Consider the following 23,283-nt stretch of genomic DNA (forward strand, 5'->3'; position numbering starts at 1 on the left):
AGCGCTCTATGAAATACAAATCGAGGGCGTGGTTATGCAAGACAGACAGACAATCCCTGGTGGGCAGTATGGGACTGTTCCTACCTGTATTAATGTCTAAAGCACCCATATATGCGCACTCCCTCTGCCTTAACGTCATTGTCTGCCTTATAACACTTGAAACAAACTTGTTTACATTTCAACAAGGTACACAAAGCCAACAAACTCAGTCCCAGAAAGAACAATCGCTATTTGTTTGTATCCTTGGTCCAATAGAAAGTAAATAAAACTACAATGTATGCTGATTTAATGATTACCGAGCCACGACACGCATCTGCACATCCGTGGTTGCCTCGAGCAATGCAAACGGTTGCTTAGTTTTGACGGGAGGTTCTCTGGCGCAAAGCCTTGGTGGCCATTTTGTTAACGAGAAAAAATGCTATGATAAAACAAAGTGTAGCAGCATTGTGGCGTGCAAAACAAACGGAGGAGCTGCGGCTCTCAATAGCAACTAATCAATGAAGACAGTTTGGCAGCACGGGCTGAGAAAACTGCAGAGCAGCCTGTATCAAGACAAGCCGGAGACTGCACCGTTACTGTTGCAAGAGCACACGCTGAGGATAATCCTGGACAGCGTGCATGGAGACAAGCCAGACTGCACAATTACGTCTGCAGCACGGGCTAAGAAAACACTTTGTAGCTCGTTTGGAAGACTTTTTGGTGCTTTGTGCCTCGCCTGTCGCCCCCACTGATGTCCTATTCCCCCTCCCTCCCCTTTGAAATGTGCAGTCGAAAAATACTAGATTTTAAGTTTTCATGACTGCAGGGATCCAGACACTTTGGTTCTTTTGGTAAAGTCACGTAGGTATAAAAATACAAATAAATAAATTAAATCAGGACGATTCGATCGCAACACAAGCAAATCATCAGGTGGGAAAACCACAGCACCATATTTACCGGCCAATAGTCTATTTTGCTGAGTTAATCGCTTCCCTAGCGTTTGGCATTGCTACTGCAAGGGAGTTGTTGCCTTTATTGGTACTGTTGCTGCTTTGTAGTAGCGTCTTCCCCTGGTGTATCACGAGCACTCTCAGCATCCCACTCCCAGCTCCGCCCACTTCCCCCCGTCCTCGCTTCACGTCTCCCTCTCCTAGCGTCCACACAACGCTCCCCTACCCCCCTCCCCCCTCTCTTACCTTTTTAACCTCTTACCACGGTATCTCTCTCCCACTTCAGCAAAACATGTTCTTGCTGTGGTTTTAACACCTGATGATGATTGCTTGTGTTGCAATCGAAATGTCGTGATTTAATTTATTTATTTGTATTTTTATACCTATGTGACTTTACCGAAAGAACCGAAGAGTATCGAAAAATACTACTATAGTTACTAGATCTCTCTCTTGGGTGTCTATCGAGAAAAGATGATGACGATTGCTCCTCTTGTGGGTGGGCTAGCACTTTTGGCGTTAGTGCAACTTCATCTGGCTGTGGATGCCAATGCGACAGCCGCACACTCTGCTGCAGATAGGACACGTGTGTTGGGTCTCGGATGTCGTTATCCCAGCTGTGCGTTGGTGTCTGGGAGTGTCTTTGGGTGCATCTCTCGCATCTCCACTGTGAGATGGCGTCTTCCAGGTGCTGATTGCTCTGGCACAAGTGGACCACCAGCTGGACCTGTCCAGCGCCAGGGGTTCCAGGCTGAAGGAATTGATGTTACAGTGCTTCAGCAGGTCCTTGCTGTGGTCCTCGAAGCACTTTTTCTGTCCTCTAGTGGAGCGTTTAGCTGCGCTGAGTTGGCGTTAGAGAACTCGACGGGGGAGCAGGTGATCAGTCATGCGGACCACATGGCCAAGCCAGTGGAGGTGTCCATGTGGCCATGCTTACCTCAATGCAGGACGACTTTGTGTTGGTGAGGATCTCAGTATGTAGAACTTTGTCCTCTCAGGTTATCCCTAGGATGCGCTGGAGGCATCTGATGTGGAAGGCTTCCAGGATCTTAATTTGCCACCTGTATGAGGTCCAATTGTCTGAGCCATGAAGCAGGGTGGAATCAAAAACGGCATTGCAAACTCCCACCTTGGTGTGGGTCTTGAGCTTACAGTTTTTGAAGACCCTGGCCTGGAGGCATCCAAAGGAAGGAGGCTCTGTTGACGCGAGTGTCAATTTCATCGTCAAGAGAGCACGTAGGGGAGAGAGCAGAACCGAGATAGGTGAAATGGGGTAACCATTTTGAGGTGAATACCACCGATAATGAAGATAGGGAGTGAGGTGCATGTGGATGAGAGTTGGGCAATTATTTCTGTCTTCTAAGTATTGATTTGGAGGCCGACAAAGCGCTAGGAGGAGACCCGGTTGAGGGCGTGCTGCATGGATTCTGGGGTATGAACCATGAGTGCACAGTCGTCTGCATATTGCAGTTCAAAGGACTGTTGGGGTCTGGTTTTTGTGCGTTGCCGCAAGCCTCTTCGTCACCCTTCTTTTTGTATAGCTAACTACAATATTCGCGTCCTTCCATTCCTGTGGGATGGTTATGGACAGCTAGATGGACTTGATGAGAAGTTGCAAGCAGTGAAGGAGGAGGTATCTCCCTTGCTTCAGCATCTCAGCTTGGAGGCCGTTGGGTCCAGCACTTTCATTGTTTTTCAGGCCTTTGACTGCCTGGTCGACCTCAGAAAATGGTGGTGGAGTGTCGAGTTCATGAATGGGCAGGATATCAGACAGTGTCTCGAGGATGAGCGGGTCTGTGGGGTTGATGTGGTTGAGGATATTAAAAAAGTGCTCTGCCCATCTCTCCAAGATCTTTTGGTGGTCCTTGAAAAGCGTGTTGCCATAAGAAGACCTGACCGGGGTGATGGCTTGTTTTGGTGGCCATAGAGGGCTTTGACGGCATCATAAAACTCTTGGGTGTTGTTTGTGTCTGCCAGGCGGCTTTGGATCTCATCTGCGTGTTTGGACCCACCAGGTGTCCTCCATGGCATGGAGAGCACACTGGGACTCTGCTTTGGCCTTGGAGAGGGAGCATTGGAGAGTGGCAGAGTCTCGGTCGGAAAGGACGGCTTTGTGGACTAGGCATTTGGTCTGTAGACAGGTCCAGCTGGTGGTCCAGTTTTTTTGTGACAACTGGATGTTTGAGAGCATTGCCGTTCCGTCTCTTATTTTGGGCCTTCCTTGGATGGCGTGGACGGATCTCAACGTGGAACTAGGCTCTGATCATATGGTGATCAGTCCAATATTCCACTCCACTCATGGATCGGGTTACTAGCACCTCCTTGTGGTCGCACTGACGGATGATGATGTAATCTAGCAGGTGCCAGTGTTTAGAGCGGGAGTGTTGCCATAAGTTATTGTGTTTGTGCTTAAACCGGAACAAGATGTTCTTTGGAGCATAGGGAGAGTCGCCGCAGCCCGTTGCTATTATGCTCACCCGGCACATGTCGGCCTAGTACACGGTCACACATCTGGTGTTCCGAGCCCACCCTGGCATTAAAGTATCCCATGAGGAGTAGCTTGTCGGTGCGCAGTGTGTTTTTAATGGCAGTGACGAGAGCTTTATTGAAAGCCTCCTTGGCATCATTGTCTGCATCCAGCATAGGCCCATGAGCACTGATGAGTTTGGCAGAGTGCCCCCCGGCCAAGGGAATGCGCCACATCATCAGAAGCTCAATAATACCAATAGGGAATTCAGCGACGCATTAAATGATTGAGCTTTGCACAGCAAAACCCACACCTTGGAGGTGGTGAGCATCTTCTGGATCACCCTTCCAGAGAAGGCGTAGCCCTCACAAACTTCTGCCTCTGTGAGAGAGTCGTCTCCATGTAAGAGGATTTCACTAATCGCTACAATGTTGATGTTGTATTCTCTGAATTAATGGGCCACGAGGACTGTCCTTCTGTGCGGTCTGTAGTTTGCTTATCGTCAGAGTCCAGGAGGGTGCGGACGTTCCATGAAGCATCGTTAAGGGGTAAACAAGTATTGGATTTCCTTGAGTTTTCGACACTGAATGGGATGCTCCGGTGGTAACGGCTAATGACCCGGAGTGAGTGGAAGAGATAATTCTAGATTTGAAGTTTTCGTGACTGCAAGGATCCATACTCTTTGGTTCTTTTGGTAAAGTCACGTAGGAACAAACAAACAAATAAGCAAATAAAAATATGCACAAAGAAATAGCTAAATAAATAAATAAACATCGACGTTTCGGACGCAACACAAGCGTCCGTCATCAGGTGGGACAACCACAGAAAAAAAACAGTTGCTAAAGTAGGCAAAAGAGCTGCTAGTAACAGGGGGTTATATAAATGAGGGAGGGAGGGGGGTATAGCCAAGGATAAAGAGGGTGGGGGGGGAAGCAAAAATGACATTGACGGCAGATAACCTGAGGAGCAGGGAGCGGTAAATGACCTGCGCTGCAAGCTCGACATGCAACGGCAAATTTCCGAATGATGGGAATGAGTAGGGCTGGGTGTAAGAGACTGTAGATGCGGATATGAAGGCACACCATAAAGCAGTTAAGGTTATACCTGGTTAATAACATCCTTCCAATGATTTCTCAATTTGTTTCCATCTTCTCGGATGAAGTTATGTCTATGTTTATATATCTGGATGACGTCATGTGTGTGTGTAGACCAACGTGGTAGTGACGCTCCCGGCATAGTGACGTCACACGTGTGAGTGTGTACACAGTAGTAATAATACAATCATTACATCACCCTCCCCCATGTAAAAAACAGCCATCCCGGCTGTGACAATACAGAAACAACAGTCTCCAACAACAACATCAATAAATAACTGGCGACGATAATAATTACAGCGAGAACATATGTACACACACCGAGAGAGGGGGGGGGAAGGGTAAAACGTATGGAACGAGGGGAACCAACAACAACACATGTTCACCGAGAAGAACTGGTCAACCCACTTTTCCCTCAGCACAGCCCATCCATGTGAAATTGTACGCACGGACCGACATGTTAATGTGACTGCTCGACAACGGTGTAAGCAATCAACAAGGCGTCAGAGTCATGCACAGCGGCCAGTCTTTCGAAGGAGTTCGCGTGGCCGAGCCCTCAGGGGAGGCAAGCCCGCTCTCCCTGGAGGTCCTGGGGGAACTTGAAAAAGGCCCAAAGAGGGCACGGCCCCTTCCCAGGAGTTGGGCAACAGGATGAGCAGTACGGGGGCTCCACTCCCCCCTTTAAGTCCACATCTGGTCAGCACAACCGGCGACTCCAAGGGCGGCAGGTGCAGGAATTCTGTGACGAGAAGAAACCACCTCCTGAGGCACAGCACCACAAGCCTGCGCCTCAGCTCGTCGGACACGACAGCCACCCGGGCCCAGGGAAGTGGAGATGATCGTATTCCACCCAGCGGAAGACAGAAAAACTAAAATACATAGATTTCGACGCATTGGATGCACAACCAACACCGGTAATCAAACCAAAATCACACAACCACCCCATGGATGGCAGGGTCTCACACCGCTCCGCTACCGTTCCACCCCACAGGTGGCAATAGGGCGAAGACCGAAAGTCTAACACCTACCTACACACACTGCTTAACATTCCAGACGTCTCCCTACGTCCCAGGTCGAAAAGTCGCACTTCAGGGTCGACCCATGTGCTGGCTGAAGGAAGTCACGCTTCAAGGTCGAGCCAGTATGCTGCACCCAAAGGTAAAACGTTGGATGTTTTACAGCATCCCGGGTCAAGGAAGTCATGCTTCCAGGCTGACCCATGTACTGGGCAAAAACGTCTCACTTCAGGGTTGCCCCAGTATCTACATTTTTTGTGAAAATATGTGTAATCGACATGGCACAAAAAAAAAATGCCTGCTCTTGCCCAGAAATAGTTCACACGTGCAACGCAAACATCTCCGAGGCCACCCGTGTACATACAAAATGGCGGCCACATGCGCAACCCGCGTCCCCACGGCTTCCCGCGCACGCCCAGAATGGCGGCCCGGCGCATGAACATCGCTGTGGTTATCTGCGTGTGCACAAAATGGCGGCCCAACGCACGAACATCTGCGCGGTTTCCCGCGCGCATAAAAAAAATGGCGGCCCAACGCGCAACCATCGCCGCGGCTCCCAGGCGTGCACAAAATGGCGGCCGTATGCTCAAACCGCATCTCCAAGGCTACCCGTGCTCGTGCAAAGTGGCGTCCGCACCCCCGAACCTCATTTCCGTGGTTTCCCGCGCTTGCGTCCCAGCAGCCCTCACTGAGGACCACCACAGACATTACGTGTCACCCGTTAGCACTCCCCGCCTTTCCGACGTGGCGTCTCCATCCTAAAACCGTGCACGTCGGCCATATCGGGGGAAATTTCCATGTTACCACCCTACCGCCTTTCCGACGCGTGTCACAACCAGTTTCACGCGTCAGCCGTATCGGGGGGAAATTTTTAAAGCTTGTCTCTCACCAGGCTCGCATTTCAGCGTTCGGCTGTACAAAATCGAGACAGAGGACACATCGATCACTCTCTCGGAGACTTGCATTGCATCATGCGGCTGTACACAATCGAGCTGGGAGGAGACATCGATCACTCTCTCCAAGACTTGCATTGCAGCAATCGGCTGTACACAATCGAGCGGAGAGAGCGATGCCATCTGGCGGCAATCCACAGCCCAACGCACTCCTGAACCACACAGAATCCAAGGGGCACCCTCGAACCCATCAGCGAGTTCGAACCACACCGGTCATGTCATTCAAAAATCCTACACAACGGCAACCATGGGATTTCCACGGGGCTTCGGCACCCAAATCAAGAAACACGCAACATTCAATCATCCCACACACAATCGCAATTTCACAACATCACAACACATACAAGCAATACCCCAGACAATCCGTACATAGTAAATAATCACAAGCAAGTACCCAACAGTCCATACACTCTCGAGCAAGGATCGATACAGTCTATACATTGATAACAATCACGAACAAAGCTCCATATGGTTTGTACCTTGGCAACAATGACGATCAAAGTTTCTGACAGTCACACATTGACAACGATCACAATCAAAGTTTCTGACAGTCACACATGAACAATCACGAGCGAAGCTCCATACAGTATACCCAATAACATTCGCGACTCCGCAACAACATAAACGATGTAACAACGCGAGTCATTAACACGGCAACCCACAGGACGTTAACGGAGCTCGAGACACTTGACAATGAATTCATCATTAAATGCCCCATCAAGATAACGATCCGATGCCGTAACCGCACACAAAAAAAAAGTTCCACAGCAACACACGAGCACAGACGCCGCGTTCATTCTACACTCACACAGCCAAAATAACATGTACCACAGCCCAGCAAGCAAAAAAGAAACAACACGCAAACGCAACCCGGCATGCGTAAGATGGGTGAGGTGTGTTTTTAGGGCCGGGTTCATTGTGTCACGACTCGCCTTAGAGGCTGTGAGGATGGCAGGGTGGAACTTGAAGAATCTTGGATGGTGAGCACGGTATCCTCTTGCGACAGGATGCCACCGAGACGGCCGAAGATCTCCCTCTGCAGGTGTTGAAAATGGCGGGAACGGCGTTCCAACCCACCGCCAAGATGGCGGCAGCGCATGCATGGTGTGCGCGCGAATTTCCAGCGCGAATTTCCTGCCCAGGCACCCGCAGCAACGGCGGCGTCCTCTCCCCTCTAGCTCCGGCGCTCTCTCTCTCTCGATGGCAACGAAGCAGCGACGTGATGTGCGTCCTGCTGCCCCACCTGCAGCGCCCTCTCCCTCCTTCACCGGGGCTGCAGAACCCGGGGCCGCCCGGAAGATGTTTTTTCCGCCGTCCCCGTCGTGTGAAAGCATCCAAGTAAGTTATAGTAATCGTGGGCATATTATACTGACTAGGATAACACCTAACGTTAGCCACTTCTAAACACCAAATGCAGTGGGTTCAATTTAGGCGCACACACTTCTTGGGAGGCAACACCCATTTATTAGAACAGTAAGTATTATAACACTGTACATTACACATAGGGTGGTGACCACCAACGTACTCTAGCTAACACACACTTCTCTAACTCTCAGCTACTCTAGCGTGACCCAGCCAGGTGGGCTACTGGCAGGTCCGCTGACTAGAGGCTTGAGTCTTCTTGGCGTCTTCACGATGCATCTTCATTCTTGGCATGGGCATCCTCGAACCTCGTGAGGAGGCTGCTTATATGGGCCACGGCTTGCCCGGGCCCCACCCCGGCTACGCCTCCCTTCGAGAACCCTCTCGAAGCCCCCCCCCCTGCTGTTCACGTGCCCCCCGAGGTGCCCCCTGGACCCCCGGCCCCCCACTGGTATCCGGTCACGTGTCCAGCCGGGATCACAGAGCGTGCCACGACCTCACACCACCCCCGTGGTCTCCCGAGTCCAGAACCGGCCCTGACGTCATTCCCGCCTACAGCCGGGATGACGTCATGTGTGTGTGTAGACCCACGTGGTAGTGACGCTCCCGGCATAGTGACGTCACACGTGTGCGTGTACACAGTAGTGATGCTACAATCACGACATAGGTCATGCGATCAGGAGAAAAATGAGTGTATTCACTAGAGCACCACTCTAAAAAGCTGCAGCAGTCCAGCGATCATCAAATACGTATATCACCCTATTCAGTCTTCGAGATTGCAGTGGTATGATTCAGTAAATACAGTAACTGTTTACAGTCGGATATTTGTTTTGTCTGCTTGCATGTTTATTGGTCAATTTCCGAGTATTTTTTGAAATACAAAAAAAAATCCACACACCAAAAAACATGTCATACAAAAATTTCCCAACATTTTTTCGATTTTAAATAACTACGTGAAAATCGGGCATACCCTTCCCCATTAAGCCACCGGATAATCTACTGTAGTTGGGAGTCTGGGCTGGAAATGGTTTATGACCTCTTGCATGTGTAACGGGTTCCGGAGACACTTGTAGAGGTAACTTCTTTATTACAATCCAACACTCTAGGTACACAGCCTAGATACTCTACTCTGGCTACGCTCTGGAACTCGCCCTCACAAGATCGTAGAGTCGGGAGTTCCAGAGTCCCACCACTGGCTCTCACAACATCCCAGGGTCCTCAGATGGCAGGTCTTGTGTCTTGGGTCTTGAGCTACGACTGGCCCTGATTGTCCAGGGAGCTCCCCTTTTATGCCTAGTCCAACGAGGGGTGGGGCCGTGTGCGCCACCAGACATCCCACAGAGCACACATAGCCCCCTCCCCCCCCCCCCCCCCGTTGGCGGCGCCAAGAGGCTTAAGCGCCTGGGAACCCAACGCCTGGCGCGAAGAGGCTTAAGCGCCTGGACCCGCCTGGGAACCCAGCGCCTGGTGCAAAGAGGCTTAAGCGCCTGGCCCGCCCAGGGTCCCAGAGCCCCCAGCAGCCCCTCCCTTCTTATGTCACTACATTACCCCCCTCTACGTAGCCTCCAGCCGACCCGGCTGTCAAAAAAAAATACAATTGTACAATAAATTATTTGTTAACCATCAGAATGAGTGTGTGACAAATCAAGAAAAAAAAATGAGAAGAAAGCGCCTCTCCCCCTCCTGTGGTCACCGATGCAGAACAACACTGTATAAACACATATGCAGGATGAACGGACGCCCCAATTGCCCACTATACATAATGGCAAGGTGAGTGGCGTCGCGTTGGGATGAGAGTTCCTGGGCGGGGGTCATGAAAATCGTTTGAGTTTGGAGCGAGTCCGAGTGGCAGGTCCATCGGTCGCGACGGAGGCGGGAGGGGACCGACGACCCGCTGTTGCACTTGTGTCCTGGGTCGCTGATCCCGCGGGCAAGCTTGTTCTCGCTGGGTCGGCCGTGGCGGGTTTCATTCCCAAGGCACCTGAGGGCGGGACAGCGGGACCTGCCCGAGAGTTAGAAGCAACATCATCGCGGCGCGGCTCGTCAGACATGTCGCACTCTCGGCCCCGAAGAAGTGAAGGAGGTGTGTAGGGTTGAATGTAAGGTTTTAGACGTGACGGGTGCACGAACCAACGTCGCTTTCCATGCTGGATCCTGACACACTGCGGGCGGAGAACGCGAATAATAACAACTGAGCCTCTCCAAGGCTTAAGCAGTTTTGAGGAAGTAGCCAATGGTACCTGCGGGTAGTGGAGCCAGGCGCGGTCCCCTTCTACCCAAACGTGGCGGGACGTGCGGAGATTCCGCAACCGCTCGTTGGCAAGCTGACGGGCTTCTGAGTTATTTTGAGCAGCCTCCCGGGCATCCACGAGATGACGCACATTAGCACGGATGTGGTCGGCAATCTTAGCATTAGGTGCGGGCTGTTTAATGCGCAATTGTACGTCGATTGGGGGGCAAACCTCCCTACCATACATAAGATAGAACGGCGAGTATACCGTGGCAGCATGGGGCGCCATTCTATAGGCGGCCAAGACACCAGGTATGTGGAGATCCCAATCAGTCTGTGACTCAGACACCTGGTTGCTTAGCATGGAGGTAAGTGTCCTATGTAATAGCTCGACCATACCGTCAGTCTGGGGGTGATATGGCGAGGTGCGGATTTTGTGTGTCCCTAGCAGGTTGCACACATCCCGCAACAGGGTGGAAGATAAATTTTTCCCTTGGTCGGTCAGCAGGCGTTCGGGAGGACCCTTATCCAGGACGTAGCCCTGGAAGAAGGCCTCCGTAATGGCTGCTGCAGACTGGTTGGGGAGTGGCCAGGCCATGGCCCATCGGGTAAAATATTCGACCCCAACCAAAAGGTACTTACTACCCCGAGGAGTATCGGGAAATGGACCCAAAATATCCAATGCGACAATCTCCTTGACCCGGGAAACCTTAATGGATTAGAGTGGCGGGCAGGATGGCCTAGCAGGTGGTTTCCGCCGTGCACATTCTGTGCAACCTTGCACAAGGTCAGCCACATCGTTTGCCACGCCCGGCCAGAAAAATTCCAATTGGATTTTAGCTAGTGTTTTCTGAACACCCAAGTGCAAGAGGCGACTGTGGGTTTCCCACACAAGTCGCCCCCGCAGGCAGGTGGGCACCACCAACGTGTGGGATTGGGACCCCCCATCCCAATGCATGAGGACGCCTTCCCGGATGACATATGATACGGGGCCCCCCTGCCCCCTGTGACCCTCGGCATCCCTAGCGCGGCGTCTCAATTTGAGGAGGGAGACGTCTTCCATCTGAAGACGTCCCCAGTCGTCCAACCCGAGGCCCAGCAATGCGTCCTGCAGAACTTGCGTGGATGGAGCCCCGTGGTCTCCGACCCCATCTCCGGCCGCGGCCGCAAGGGATGGGGGCGGTACCCCGTCAGGCTGCTTACAACGCCCCGCACCCAAAAAACAAGCACAGTGCCCATTGGTCGGCGTTCCCGTGTTGAATCCCCTTGCGGTAAATGACAGTGAACGCAAAGTCCTGGAGGATCTCGAGCCAACGCGAGAGCTGTCCAGATGGTTGGTCCACTCGCAAGGCGTATTGTAGTGCCGCGTGGTCGGAGCGGACTGTGAAATGCCTGCCATACACGTATGGTCTGTACTGCTTTATGAAAAAAACGACAGCAAGCAATTCGCGGCGCATCACGCAGTAACGTTGCTCCGCGGGCGACAGCACCCTGCTGCCATAGGCGACGACGCGCTCCACTCCATTGACAATTTGCGACAGCACCTCTCCAATTCCGGTGTTGCTGGCGTCTGTATCCAGAATGAACGGAGTGGTAAAATCTGGATAACACAGGGTAGGAGCATCGACCAGTGCTTTTCGGACGGCATTGAACGATGCCTGTTCTAACTCTCCCCAACGGAATTTTACCCCTTTGGCCGTTAATGCGTGGAGGGGCTTCGCGATGGATGCGAATCCCGCAACAAATCGTCGATAATATGAGGCGAAGCCGATAAAACTCCGCACCTCCCCAACAGAGGTAAGAGTTGGCCATGAGCGCACGCAATTTGTCTTTTCGGGGTCCGTGGCAATTCCCGAGCGGCTGACAATATGGCCCAAGTAACGAACCGAATCCCTCATGAGGTGGCACTTTTGCGGTTTGAATTTGAGGTTAGCCGCCCGCATTTTAAGGAAAACTGCCTTCAATCGCGTGAGGTGTTCATCAAAAGTTTTGCTGAACACGATTACATCGTCGAGGTAGATTAGGCAAGAATCCCACTGGAGCCCAGCGAGGACCAGCTCCATCAGGTGCTGGAACGTCGCCGGGGCCGAGTGAAGACCCATGGGAAGTCTGTTGAATTGGAACAGTCCCTGCGGCGTGCGAAAGGCCGTCTTTGGTTTGGATGCGTCATCAAGGGGTAGCTGCCAAAACCCCGAGGGGAGATCCAAGGTGGAGAAGTAGTGCGCACCTGCTAAGGCATCGAGCGACTCGTCCATCCTGGGAAGTGGGTAGGCGTCGGCCACAGAAATTTATTAAGTTTCCTGAAGTCAACACAAAAGCGGAGGCTCCCGTTGTGCTTCTTAACAAGAACGATCGGCGCCTCCCATGGGCTATTTGATGGCGCAATGACATCGGCCGCCAACATATCGTTGACGGCCACCCGTACATGTTCCTTTTCAGCCGGGCTCAACCTGAATGGGTTTTGACGAATTGGAGCGGCATCACCCATGTCGATGTGGTGGCTTAGCAATTTAGTGCAGCCAATGTCGAATTTGCTTTGACTGAAAACGTCGGCGAAATCGCTCAGCAGCGTGCGTAATTTAGCATGCTGTATTGGTGACAAATCGGCAGAAGTGGAGCAAAGCGCGTCGAGCTATCCTGTGTCAGGACCTGGCTTGGCAACGGAAGAAGACTCGCCCCCTACGTGACCCACGATCACATCTTCTGGCAGGGCTGGCGTCGCGTGAGCAAGCACCATTCCCTGACAGATAACGGCCATTTCCAATCCCGCGTTAAGGACCTGGATAAAGGGGTCGTGGTCGCTTCGCACGAGCGTTTGTGCACACACGAGGTCCGACACACGTTCAGCTGAACGCGAAGGCCCGATCACAGCACCCCCCATGAACGCGTCATAGTCAAGGGGTTTACGAAACCGTAGGGGAACTAACATCTGAGAGCCGGGAGGAATGTGAATTGTGCAGGCCGCCAACGCCTGCACCGTCGTAGATGCGGAGTGCAACCGAGTGGGTGTGGGCAGGAAGGCCATGCGTCGGCCGGAGGGGAGCTCAATACACCCTTTGTTAATGAGAATTTTAATGGGCATCTTCCCCAAGAAATCTGTTCCGAGGAGGCACGGAACGGCGAGGGTTGATGAGACCAAAATGGGCCCAACTAATTGGACATCAGCAATGCGGATCTGAGCATTGATCCGTCCGGTGATGCCCAACGAACCCCCATTTGCGGCATAGCATGGCGCATCAACTGGCTGCAAGGGACGGCATGTATCGGGCAGAATGTTATAAATTATGTCTGAAATGATGGTCGCCGACGCACCCGTATCGATAAACATACGAACATCAACGCCCTCGATGGAACCCACTACGGCAGAGGACCCTGCCGCCGCAGCAACGACCCTATGGGCCAACTCGGACCATTGACCTGGTCCGAGCGCCTGGTTGCTCAATGATGGGCCCGATTCCCCCTCCTCCGAAGCATGACCCCCCTGTGTGGTGTGAGGGTGCGTGCTTGTTGTAAGTGGGGGCCGAGAGTTCGAGGTGTCGTGACTCGCCTGGGTATGCCGAGGATACGGTGGTGGCTGAGGCGACGGAGGTCCTGAAGACCGGCGTCGGGGGACCCGGCAGCCAGACGCCACATGGCCCCGAAGGCCACAGTTGTGGCAGACGATGGACGCCCCGTCCTGGCGCGAGATTGGCCGCTCCCGCTGGTGGTGATCTCGCTGAGATCGCAAGTTGGACGATCCGCGATTTTCTGTTGCCACGAAGGCCTGATGAGGCCCCGAAAGCACGTCATAGGCTTGTGCATCAGGTGGGCCTGTGCAGGCGGCGATGGTCGTGTCCTCATCGCAATGTAGGTGTGTTTGGATGCACCTGGCAGCACTTAGCGACATGAAGTCGTCGTCGTCGTCGGCTGTCTGCATGGCAACTCGAAGCTGGCTGTCCAAGCTCATGAGCTTCTGCAGCACGAGTGACTCCACAGCGTCTTCATCCATGCGAGGGTAGGCAACCCGCGCCATGGCCAGCAGCGCGCTGCGATACCCCATCGCCGACTCGGAGGCCTTCTTCCTCCTCGCATCGAAGCGGTGACGTGCTTCGGACGGGGGTCCATAAATCAGCCGCATCTGATGAAGGGCATCCGTGAGCGTGGCACGTTTCGCCCGTGGCACCTCAAGGAGTGCTGCGAGACAGTCGTCGTCGAGCATGGCCGGGAGGCCCTGGAGCGCTTCATACTCCGACCAGCTGGACGTCTCAATAAGAGAGACGAACCGGCGTTCGAACGCTGCCCACTCTCTTCCCTCTGAAGAAAATGCCTTGAGGTCCGGCAGGCGTTGCTGGACGTGAGCCCCACACTCGTTGCCTGGCAACCCGGCTGAAGCTGGCTTCGCGTTCGCAGCGCTGTCACTCGGCGGTGAGGGACACAGCGCTGATGACGCGGCGTTGCTAGGTTGCAGACAGCTGTCACCCGGCGGTGAGGGACACAGCGCTGATGACGCGGCGTTGCTAGGTTGCAGACAGCTGTCACCCGGCGGTGAGGGACACAGCGCTGATGACGCGGCGTTGCTAGGTTGCAGACAGCTGTCACCCGGCGGTGAGGGACGCAGCGCTGATGACGCGGCGTTGTTTGGTTGCAAACAGCTGTCACCCGGCGGTGAGGGATGCAGCGCTGATGACGCGGCGTCGTTTGGTTGGCCCACGCTGGGCCCGGAAGTGACGTCGCTCCCAGCGGTCATTGCTCCCCCGGCAGAAGTGACGACACACCCGGATGTATTTGCAGCGGGAACAGCTGCCATACTTGTGTTGGAGCCGGCGGAATGGCGCGGCCGCTGCGCCACCTATCTCCCTCCTGTCTCCGCCTGTGAGCGACGCATATCGTCTAGGATGGAGACGGTGGCGTGGAGCAGCTCAGTGAGGCGAAGCAACGTTTCCTCCATTGCTGCTCCCGACGCTGGAGGAGGATCGGCAGGTGTGGTGGACGGCTGCTCAGCCGGCGGTGCGGCGTCGTTGTCGGCCCGAGTTGGCTGCCCCGTCGCCGCTTGCTCCTCGACATCGCCGTCAGGACTGAAGGTACGTGGCTTACTTCTTGTCTCCATTGCCACTTCTGACGCCAAATGTAACGGGTTCCGGAGACACTTGTAGAGGTAACTTCTTTATTACAATCCAACACTCCAACTCTCCAACAGTCCTGATACTCTGTTACAGCCTAGGTACACAGCCTAGGTACACAGCCTAGATACTCTACTCTGGCTACGCTCTGGAACTCGCCCTCACAAGGTCGTAGAGTCGGGAGTTCCAGAGTCCCACCACTGGCTCTCACAACATCCCAGGGTCCTCAAATGGCTGGTCTTGTGTCTTGGGTCTTGAGCTACGACTGGCCCTGATTGTCCAGGGAACTCCCCTTTTATGCCTAGTCCAACGAGTGGTGGGGCCGTGTGCGCCACCAGACATCCCACAGAGCACACACAGCCCCCCCCCCCCCGTTGGCGGCGCCAAGAGGCTTAAGTGCCTGGGAACCCAACGCCTGGCGCCAAGAGGCTTAAGCGTCTGGATCCACCTGGGAACCCAGCACCTGGTGCCAAGAGGCTTAAGCGCCTGGCCTGCCCAGGGTCCCAGAGCCCACAGCAGCCCCTCCCTTCTTATGTCACTACACATGCAAACGGGAGGGTGATGTCTTTCAAAAGCTTGCGGATGATATAATATCCCCACTCTCAATTTCAGAGACTTTCAGATTAGAGATGCCATAAATATATCCCTCGTTAAGAAGCTTGGGGCTTTAGTTTATCCAATCATTGACTGGTTTTAAGCACCAAAGAGTTAAATAGACATATTTGTGCCCCATGAGATTATACCGCAGAGATATGGACAGATCTGGCAAGCCCCAAGAGTTGCTCCAAGAGCTCTCTCACTTAAGACTCATTAAGTTTAAATTCACACACGAGCATACCTGACGAATGAGGAAAGAATTATTCATAGAGGTCTCACCAGGCTGCCCAAGGTGCCCTGGTCACGGTACAAACATATCCCCAGGCCTGCTGGCTCTGCCTAGATTTTGCAAAACTCCATGAGATGACAAGCTTTTTGTTAATGATCTATGTGGCAAACATCTCCTCGTCCGTAGGAGACTCTTTGGGGGTATTAACGTGGCACAGTAACAAGACCTCAACATTCCCTGCTCCCGACTTTCACATCATAGCACGAACGACTACATTTGTCAACTGGAAGGATCACACGCCCCACTTATGAAAATAACTCCTTGCACATGCAGTCTCTCCAGTGTTACCACTTGTTCAAAGTGGAGAGACCAAGTACTATGAAAGCACTTGCAAATAGCAACATCACCCCTCGCACTTTCCTGTTTTTTCACCAGCCAGCCCAGGCTTCCCAGCATACTGGAGCTGGCTTTTGATAATTGCTGGGTTCTTTGAATTGAATCCAGGCCCGTTTTTCCTCTGTGGCGGCTGTGGCAAGAACGTCAATGCAAAGTCTATCCAATGCAACGGTTGTAAAGCTAGGTAGCACAAACGCTGCACTACTTTAGCCCGCACCCCCAGTTCAACTCCACCTTGCACAACCACCACCACAAAACTCTGGTCTGGGGCCAATTTGCACAATCATGGGATTTGGTGTATTCATGCTATTTGAACGTATATACTTTGTATAGTGTAATTTATGTACCTTCAAGATACTATGCACTCCCATAGCTTGTATTGTTGGTTGTTGTAACTTTGACATGCATCCAATGGACAGAGATTCTGAGCTCACATCCCGAGAATGACTAAACACGTTCCTTCGGAGTGTGCAGGTAGGAGTTTGGTTGGACAGAGCATTCGTGCGATCCGTGTCACGCGGCGCAAGCTGCGTTGGGCGGCGCGTCACGTGGTGCCAAGTATTTCGTAGCACTCTACGAAATACAAATCGAGAGCGTGGCTATGCAAGACAGATCACCAATCCCTGGTGGGCAGTGTGGAACTGTTGTTCCTACCGGTAATATGTTGATTTAAGGCCGTGGGGGCACTCTGGAAACAAATTTCCACATGTAAAACTCCAACCAGTTTAAGTACAATAGTAAATGCTCCTATTTTTTGCACGGTTGTTGTACATTATCCGTCTTTGTAATGTACCAATGCCCAATTACTGCCACGGTTAAAAACTTCTGGGGCCATTTTATGGAAGATTAAAGTGACATAGGAATGGATTTGTTTACTTGAAATTGTTCAACTGCTCCGTTGTACATGGACAACAATGACTGCCAGTTTGGACAATTGGGAAGGCTTAAAAAAAAAACATTATCCATTATTATTAGGTACATCCTACTAGTCCTGGCACGCATGAATTGGAGACCACAATTGTTTCAATGCTCACCCCCTCATGAACTGGGCTATGGTGTAGTTACACAAAGTGCTCGAAACGCCAAGCAAAGACCCCACAAGACAAGAAGTAATGCATCAGTTTTATTTATCACAACTTAAGCAAAGCAACAGAAGATCAGAAGCTCGTTTCCAATCCCTTTGAAGGAGTCGTGTGACGCCTCTTCGAAACAAACAAAGCCACCGTGGCGCTTGCTGCGACAGCCATCACCAGCGCAGCCACTCCCAGACCAAGGACGGGAGCAGCACCTGTAAAACAACAATTGAGAGAAAGGGCTGGTGGTTAACTGCGGTGCCGTAAAGCTAGAGTTTTTTCCCACATGCTGGAGGTTGTGGGGGCATTTGACCTATCCAAGTATTTGGTCAAGGTGTGAAAGGCGTGCCATGAAAGAATTTGGTAGCTTTACCTTTGGATGCAGATGTAGAAACCCGTGGCTGCTGCTGTTTTGCAGGGCTGCTTGGCTCGGCACCATCTGAGAAGGGCTTGGCAATCACGATGGGGCCCAGCATCACATCTTCCACCGCATACGACGGTCCTGAGTGAGAGGACCACATTAGTAATGTGGCGAAGGCCCAGGCTTCAGCCCATACACAACTGATGATGATTGCTTGTGTTGCAATCCAAAAGCTATGAGAATTTTAGTGTGTAATTTTTTTTATTTCCCTTCTACGTGATTTTACGGAATAAACCAAGAATATGAATCCCTGCAGTCACAAAAGCTTTAAATCGAAATTAGTTCTATTTAGTTTACTTGGCACATTACTTATTTCAATCGCGATGCCTCCATTCCTGATTGCCACATACCAACACCATTATTTAGGCAAGGCTTACCATAGTGAATGTCGCAGTTTGGCTTTTCTGACACTTTCCAAGAACGTAACTCCCTTGATATTCAAGGTTCTCTGTACAAGACTAAATGGCTGAATACGACGGTTGTACTCACCAGTCACTGCTGCCACATCCCTGCGCCTTCTTCCACTGGGGCACGTGGACTCGCAGCAGCTGCACACCGAGTCCGAGCCATCAGCAGAGACCCACCTGCATTGTACACAAACGCCGTCTGTAGTTACACAGGCAATGCTTACTCGTATCCGTTCACATTTGAGCAAAGTGCCGATTGAGCACCCGTTCAGGGCAAGCAACGTACAGTGGTGATCAGCTTGAGGAAAAAAAAAAAAAAATCTACGAAGGCGAGGCTCGGTTGATACTCCCGACATTAGCCACGAGTGATATTTGAACTCTGGCTATGAGGCTGAGATTTTTCAAAAGGAGCTCAAACGAATGACAGACGTCGTTTGCAGGCTGCTACACTAGTTGCTAAACTCAAGGCAAGTGCAGGCTATGACCAATAAATCACCTGAATACATCTAAACAAGAGAAGACCCGTGGGACTGCACAGGAAATGTTTTAATACTAGTTGCAGCAAGAAACCAAAGTCAGGTCTCAGGGATATTAGTTAAGCACACAGGCATGCAATAATATGTAGCCCACATGCAAGGCATGGATTGAGCTATTGGATGGAAGACACTAAAAAACAAATTGCTGGGCAATGCAAGGAAGCAGACCAACCTGTATGCAGCCGAGGGGCTGTAGGTGCAAGCTTTATTGACAGCCGTTGGAGATGTAGCAACATCTGCAACCTTCAGCTGGCAGAAGACGAAAACCTGGACCGAGAAGAGGAAGATGGTTATTACTCAACCACACTGCCTACCACGTTGCTAAAAGGTGGTTTCTGTAGAAGCCTGCATGACAGTAGATCACCTGATCGCCATTGTTGGTCAACGTCGCAAGAAAGCGGAAGGAATCTATGAAGAAGCGAAGGACGTTGTCACTTTGCCGGAGCAGGAAGCCAGAAGTAAGGTGAGCATCATACGAAACTTTGCCATCCACCAGACACCTGCACAGGCACCGTAGATGTACGACACGTGACTTTACATAGGGCAGGCCAGCAGAAAGCCAGCGCTAGGAGACGTAGTACTCTTCTTCCACTGTATAATACGGCAGAGGGTGCGCCAAGCCCACCTCTTAAGGGGCCCCTCCCACTCGCAAACCAAATCAGTCCCCAATGACGCACATTGACCACATCTCTCATCAGTAACGTACCGACAGACACCACATGATAAAAATCATTAACCATACACCTGGTCAGGCTTAACCATCAGAGCAAGATTTCAGCATTCCAAGGTGAGGCTCTGTTATATACTCAAGCAGTGGAATGTCACCTTTAAGACAAGGAGCATAAACATGCATTAGGTGGGATTAAGAGAGAAATCTCACCCAGCGTTAGAAATTATTTGGTAGCTGACGGGAGAGTTCCTGTCCGGAACCGGGGTTGCAAAGCAGCTGACCACGAAGATCCGGAGAGGAACGTGGTTCAGTGTCTGCACGCTCGCCTCGACATGCAGAGTCTGGCCCAGCTGGTATACGGTGGAAGGTCGCGTCACACTCCAGTCGTCTTCATGAAAGAAAACACAATTAGACATCTTCAAAACACAATTGCCAAGGCCGAGTGCAGACTAAAAGCGCAGCCAGGAAAGTGCTTGCTCACGCCACTGCTTGTGGAAGAAACCAAGATAAATCATGGTACCTCCCTTTGCCAGTACCAAAATGAGAATAGGTTTCCCTTTTTTCTGGCAACATGTGTTAAGATGTTAGAACAGCAAACTGAAACGTTTTACAAAGGAATCATGTCTGCATTAACCATATGTATCATCTTTGAAACTCATTTGGTGGAAACCAGAGACAGCTTTCTTTCTGGCAGTCTTTCGTCTCGACAGAAAGCCGTCTGGTGTGGACCAATCGGTTTCAAAGACAATGCATATGTTATCAGTTGTTTTGTTTGCATTCTGACCACAATTAGTGGTTAATGTAGACACGATTCCTTGTAAAAAAAGGTCTGTTTGGTGTTTTAACATCCAAACAGCACAGTTTGTGCCAGAAAAAAAGGGGTAAACCTATTCTTAAACCTCAGATAAAGTATAGAGACCTCAGGCATATATCTGGCCTATTCTTCAATACCAAGTACACATCTTGAAGGGTTTATAGTCCAAATTGCCATCCTGGTAGTAGCCATTTGCATAATAGGCAATCAACGTCCTCAAATCACCACTGACCGGTCATGAGCCTCAGCGTGAAGCTCAGCTGCTGTTGCATAACTTTGGCGCTGCTGAAGGGGATCCATGTGGGTTTGATGGCATTGCTGGACACGTTCCCCTTCCTGCAGTCCGGAAGAGATCAGGTACACATTCTCTACAATGAGCAGAGGTGGGTGATGCTCAACTGCACCAATTTGTGACCAGATTATTATTGCAATGTCGCTAACATCTTACAACGAATAGACAAGCGAAGAGATACAGAACCATATTTTCATAGTATATTTAACATCGCAACTTGCAAGACTTTTATCCGACGAAGACCAAATAAGAGTAAGTAGACGACTTGGGGGAATGGACTATAATTAAGGGAACCGTGGTTTACACAGTATGCAATGCATGTGTAATATTGTAAATTACGGCAGGAGACCACTTGACGGGTAGCACACTTTATTAACACTTGTCTTTGCCACAATAACACGTGTGGTCACTACAGCTCACGCGACACGTTCCACCCGGCTACACACACAGGCATTCCAGCCCCGTAGCATCCAGGGGAACCTACAGACCCCACCCCAGCTTGGGTATGGGTCACGACCACTGGGTCCCGCGGCCGGGCCCTCACACGGACGTCCGGCCCCGGGTCCCAAGGTCCCACCTCTGAGCCACACAGGGTCCCGGTCCTTAAAAGGACAGCGGGACTAGGTGTCTCAGGGCTCTATCTCTTCCTCCTCCGTCTTTACTGGTCACCAACTCCCCGAGCGCCCGCGCGCACCGCCTTTTATAGTCCTTCGCTCCCGAGGAGACGGAGCCTATGCGGACCGCGATGTGAGCACCCACCCTAGTCGACCAATCACCACGCGCTGTCACACGATCCATCACTGTCAGCGCGCGTCACCACTACACAGCCAATCACCACGCACTGCCCCACGATCCCTACTGCCAGCGCGTATCACCCCTACACATGCACCACTTCAGGCGTGGACACTTGCAAGGCTGGATGTTTGAGGCAGTCCATGACAGGCGTTTAATGTGAACCCATCAGTAATGTTGCCACTAAAAACCCCCACGACAGACAGCACAGGGAGACTTTCCATCGGTGGATTAACTCGCTGACATTGGCTTTATTGAAACTCAGGCCTCGCAAAGCACAAGAACACGCAATTGCATTAAGTTATAAAAGACACCGGTAGAATTGCAAGCCGTTCAGCTGGACTTCAAAATTAAGCAAATTTCAACGAGACTACTGGTGAACTCGCCTGGGATAGCGGCAAACGACCGGCACGGCGACGTAGTTTGTGCGGATAATGCTCGTGTTGGACGTGGGGCGGTAGTAGAGGTAGTTCTCGTAAGACAGCAGCTCTGCACTCATCTAAGAAGGGAGGAAGACGTGGGGTTTATTACTTATTGCAATTCTAGCGGAATAATAATAAAAAAGCTCAAACACCTTGGTGAAAGACCCAATGCAGCTGTTCCTTGGTTTAAATAATTCACCTAGCTCATGTCACCCATAAAAACACCCACACAAACCATGGCAAATGCAGATTCCCAATGTATTATGGAAGAATAAAAACGCTCTAATGTACGACTGGTCAACCGGAACGGACCTTTACACAATAATGCAATGATCGATCTACAAATATCAAGAGGATTTCAAAGCGACAAACCCCGCTGTTATTGAAGAAGTCTGGCTCGACTCGAATGCGGAATTGTAATTCTTCTGCATCTACACTCTGCCAAAACATAAAGCAGTTGGATTGCGCAGATTATGTTACAGCAGCACTAGCAGCCAGTTACCTGGAGGCTGCTGCCACAGCTTTCCAGTGCGTAGAGGAAGGTCACCGTCCCAGCAAGGGCGTCGCTCCCAGTGACGGGGCAGGCTGGTACTCCCAGGGACAGGTCACTCGCCTGGGCCAGGTGACCCGTGCCGAACAGGTCCCTGCTCACGGTCAGCGTGAGCGTCGCCTCGTCACACACCACACTCACCGTGGCGGAGGTGGCCACTGCAGCTGGCGGTGCCGCACGGGACGAGACGCGAGTGTTACCCAAACAGTGACACAGGTGGTCAGTGAAGATGTAGAAAGTCTCAGAGCCTCGAGTCAATCATCCACACACGGAGCTGCTAATACAAGAGTTCGAATTCCCCAGTAGCACCTCAATAAATGTATACACGCGTCACGACAGGTTAAGAATACGTTTTGGCAATCCACTACTGGATCAAGTCTCGCACATTGCGGTCGTCAGTTTGACCATACAGATCAGTACGGGCTGAATTAGGGCAAAGCCCCAGGTCTAGACACATCTCGCAAATGTTAACATTACCGGGACGCAAATTCGTGTTCAGGTATATAGAACAGTGAATTAACCACCACGCCACACTACCAAGCCCATCGTTAGTACGTGTATATTATGGTGTTAACATTAGTAAACACGGCAGTTACATTACACGACAAATAAAAACGTTTGTAAAATAATCTTTCGACCAAACTCTGCTCACCAGAGGCAAGACATAACCCCAAGACCGCAAACAAAGCCCTCGTGGTCTCCATCGCAAGGACAACAAAAAACCGAGACTTAGCACGGCACCAGCAGAGCCAACGCAGCTACTGTCCCGACTCGGGGCTTTTATCTGCGCGCGGCCTCATTCAGTTTCAGTAATGAGCCAATTAACTCCTCCTGCGTACGTGCCGCGTGATTTGCGGTGCAGCCCCTATCCATGCACGTGCGCCGAGATCGAGCAAACCTCTACTGATGAGACAATGAGTGACTCGATCTGCTTTGA

The 23,283-nt window shown here is 51.6% G+C and overlaps 2 protein-coding genes across 2 annotated transcripts in view; one reads left to right on the forward strand and one right to left on the reverse strand.

Moving 5' to 3' along the window:
* Positions 1–23,283, forward strand: part of LOC144953089 (uncharacterized) — a 405,883-nt gene that overhangs the window by 217,576 nt on the left and 165,024 nt on the right. The window lies entirely within an intron of this gene.
* Positions 17,527–23,079, reverse strand: LOC144953068 (zona pellucida sperm-binding protein 3-like). The gene is made up of 10 exons (XM_078883586.1): positions 22,999–23,079; positions 22,299–22,510; positions 21,757–21,873; positions 20,523–20,622; positions 19,687–19,864; positions 19,171–19,306; positions 18,979–19,073; positions 18,353–18,447; positions 17,816–17,944; positions 17,527–17,657 (listed from the first exon to the last, which is right to left on the reverse strand). Exons 1-10 carry the CDS (start codon positions 23,048–23,050, stop codon positions 17,527–17,529), a joined length of 1,245 nt encoding a protein of 414 aa, XP_078739712.1. The 5' UTR covers positions 23,051–23,079.

Source organism: Lampetra fluviatilis, chromosome 72 (assembly GCF_964198595.1).
Source record: "Lampetra fluviatilis chromosome 72, kcLamFluv1.1, whole genome shotgun sequence".
NCBI lineage: Eukaryota > Metazoa > Chordata > Hyperoartia > Petromyzontiformes > Petromyzontidae > Lampetra > Lampetra fluviatilis.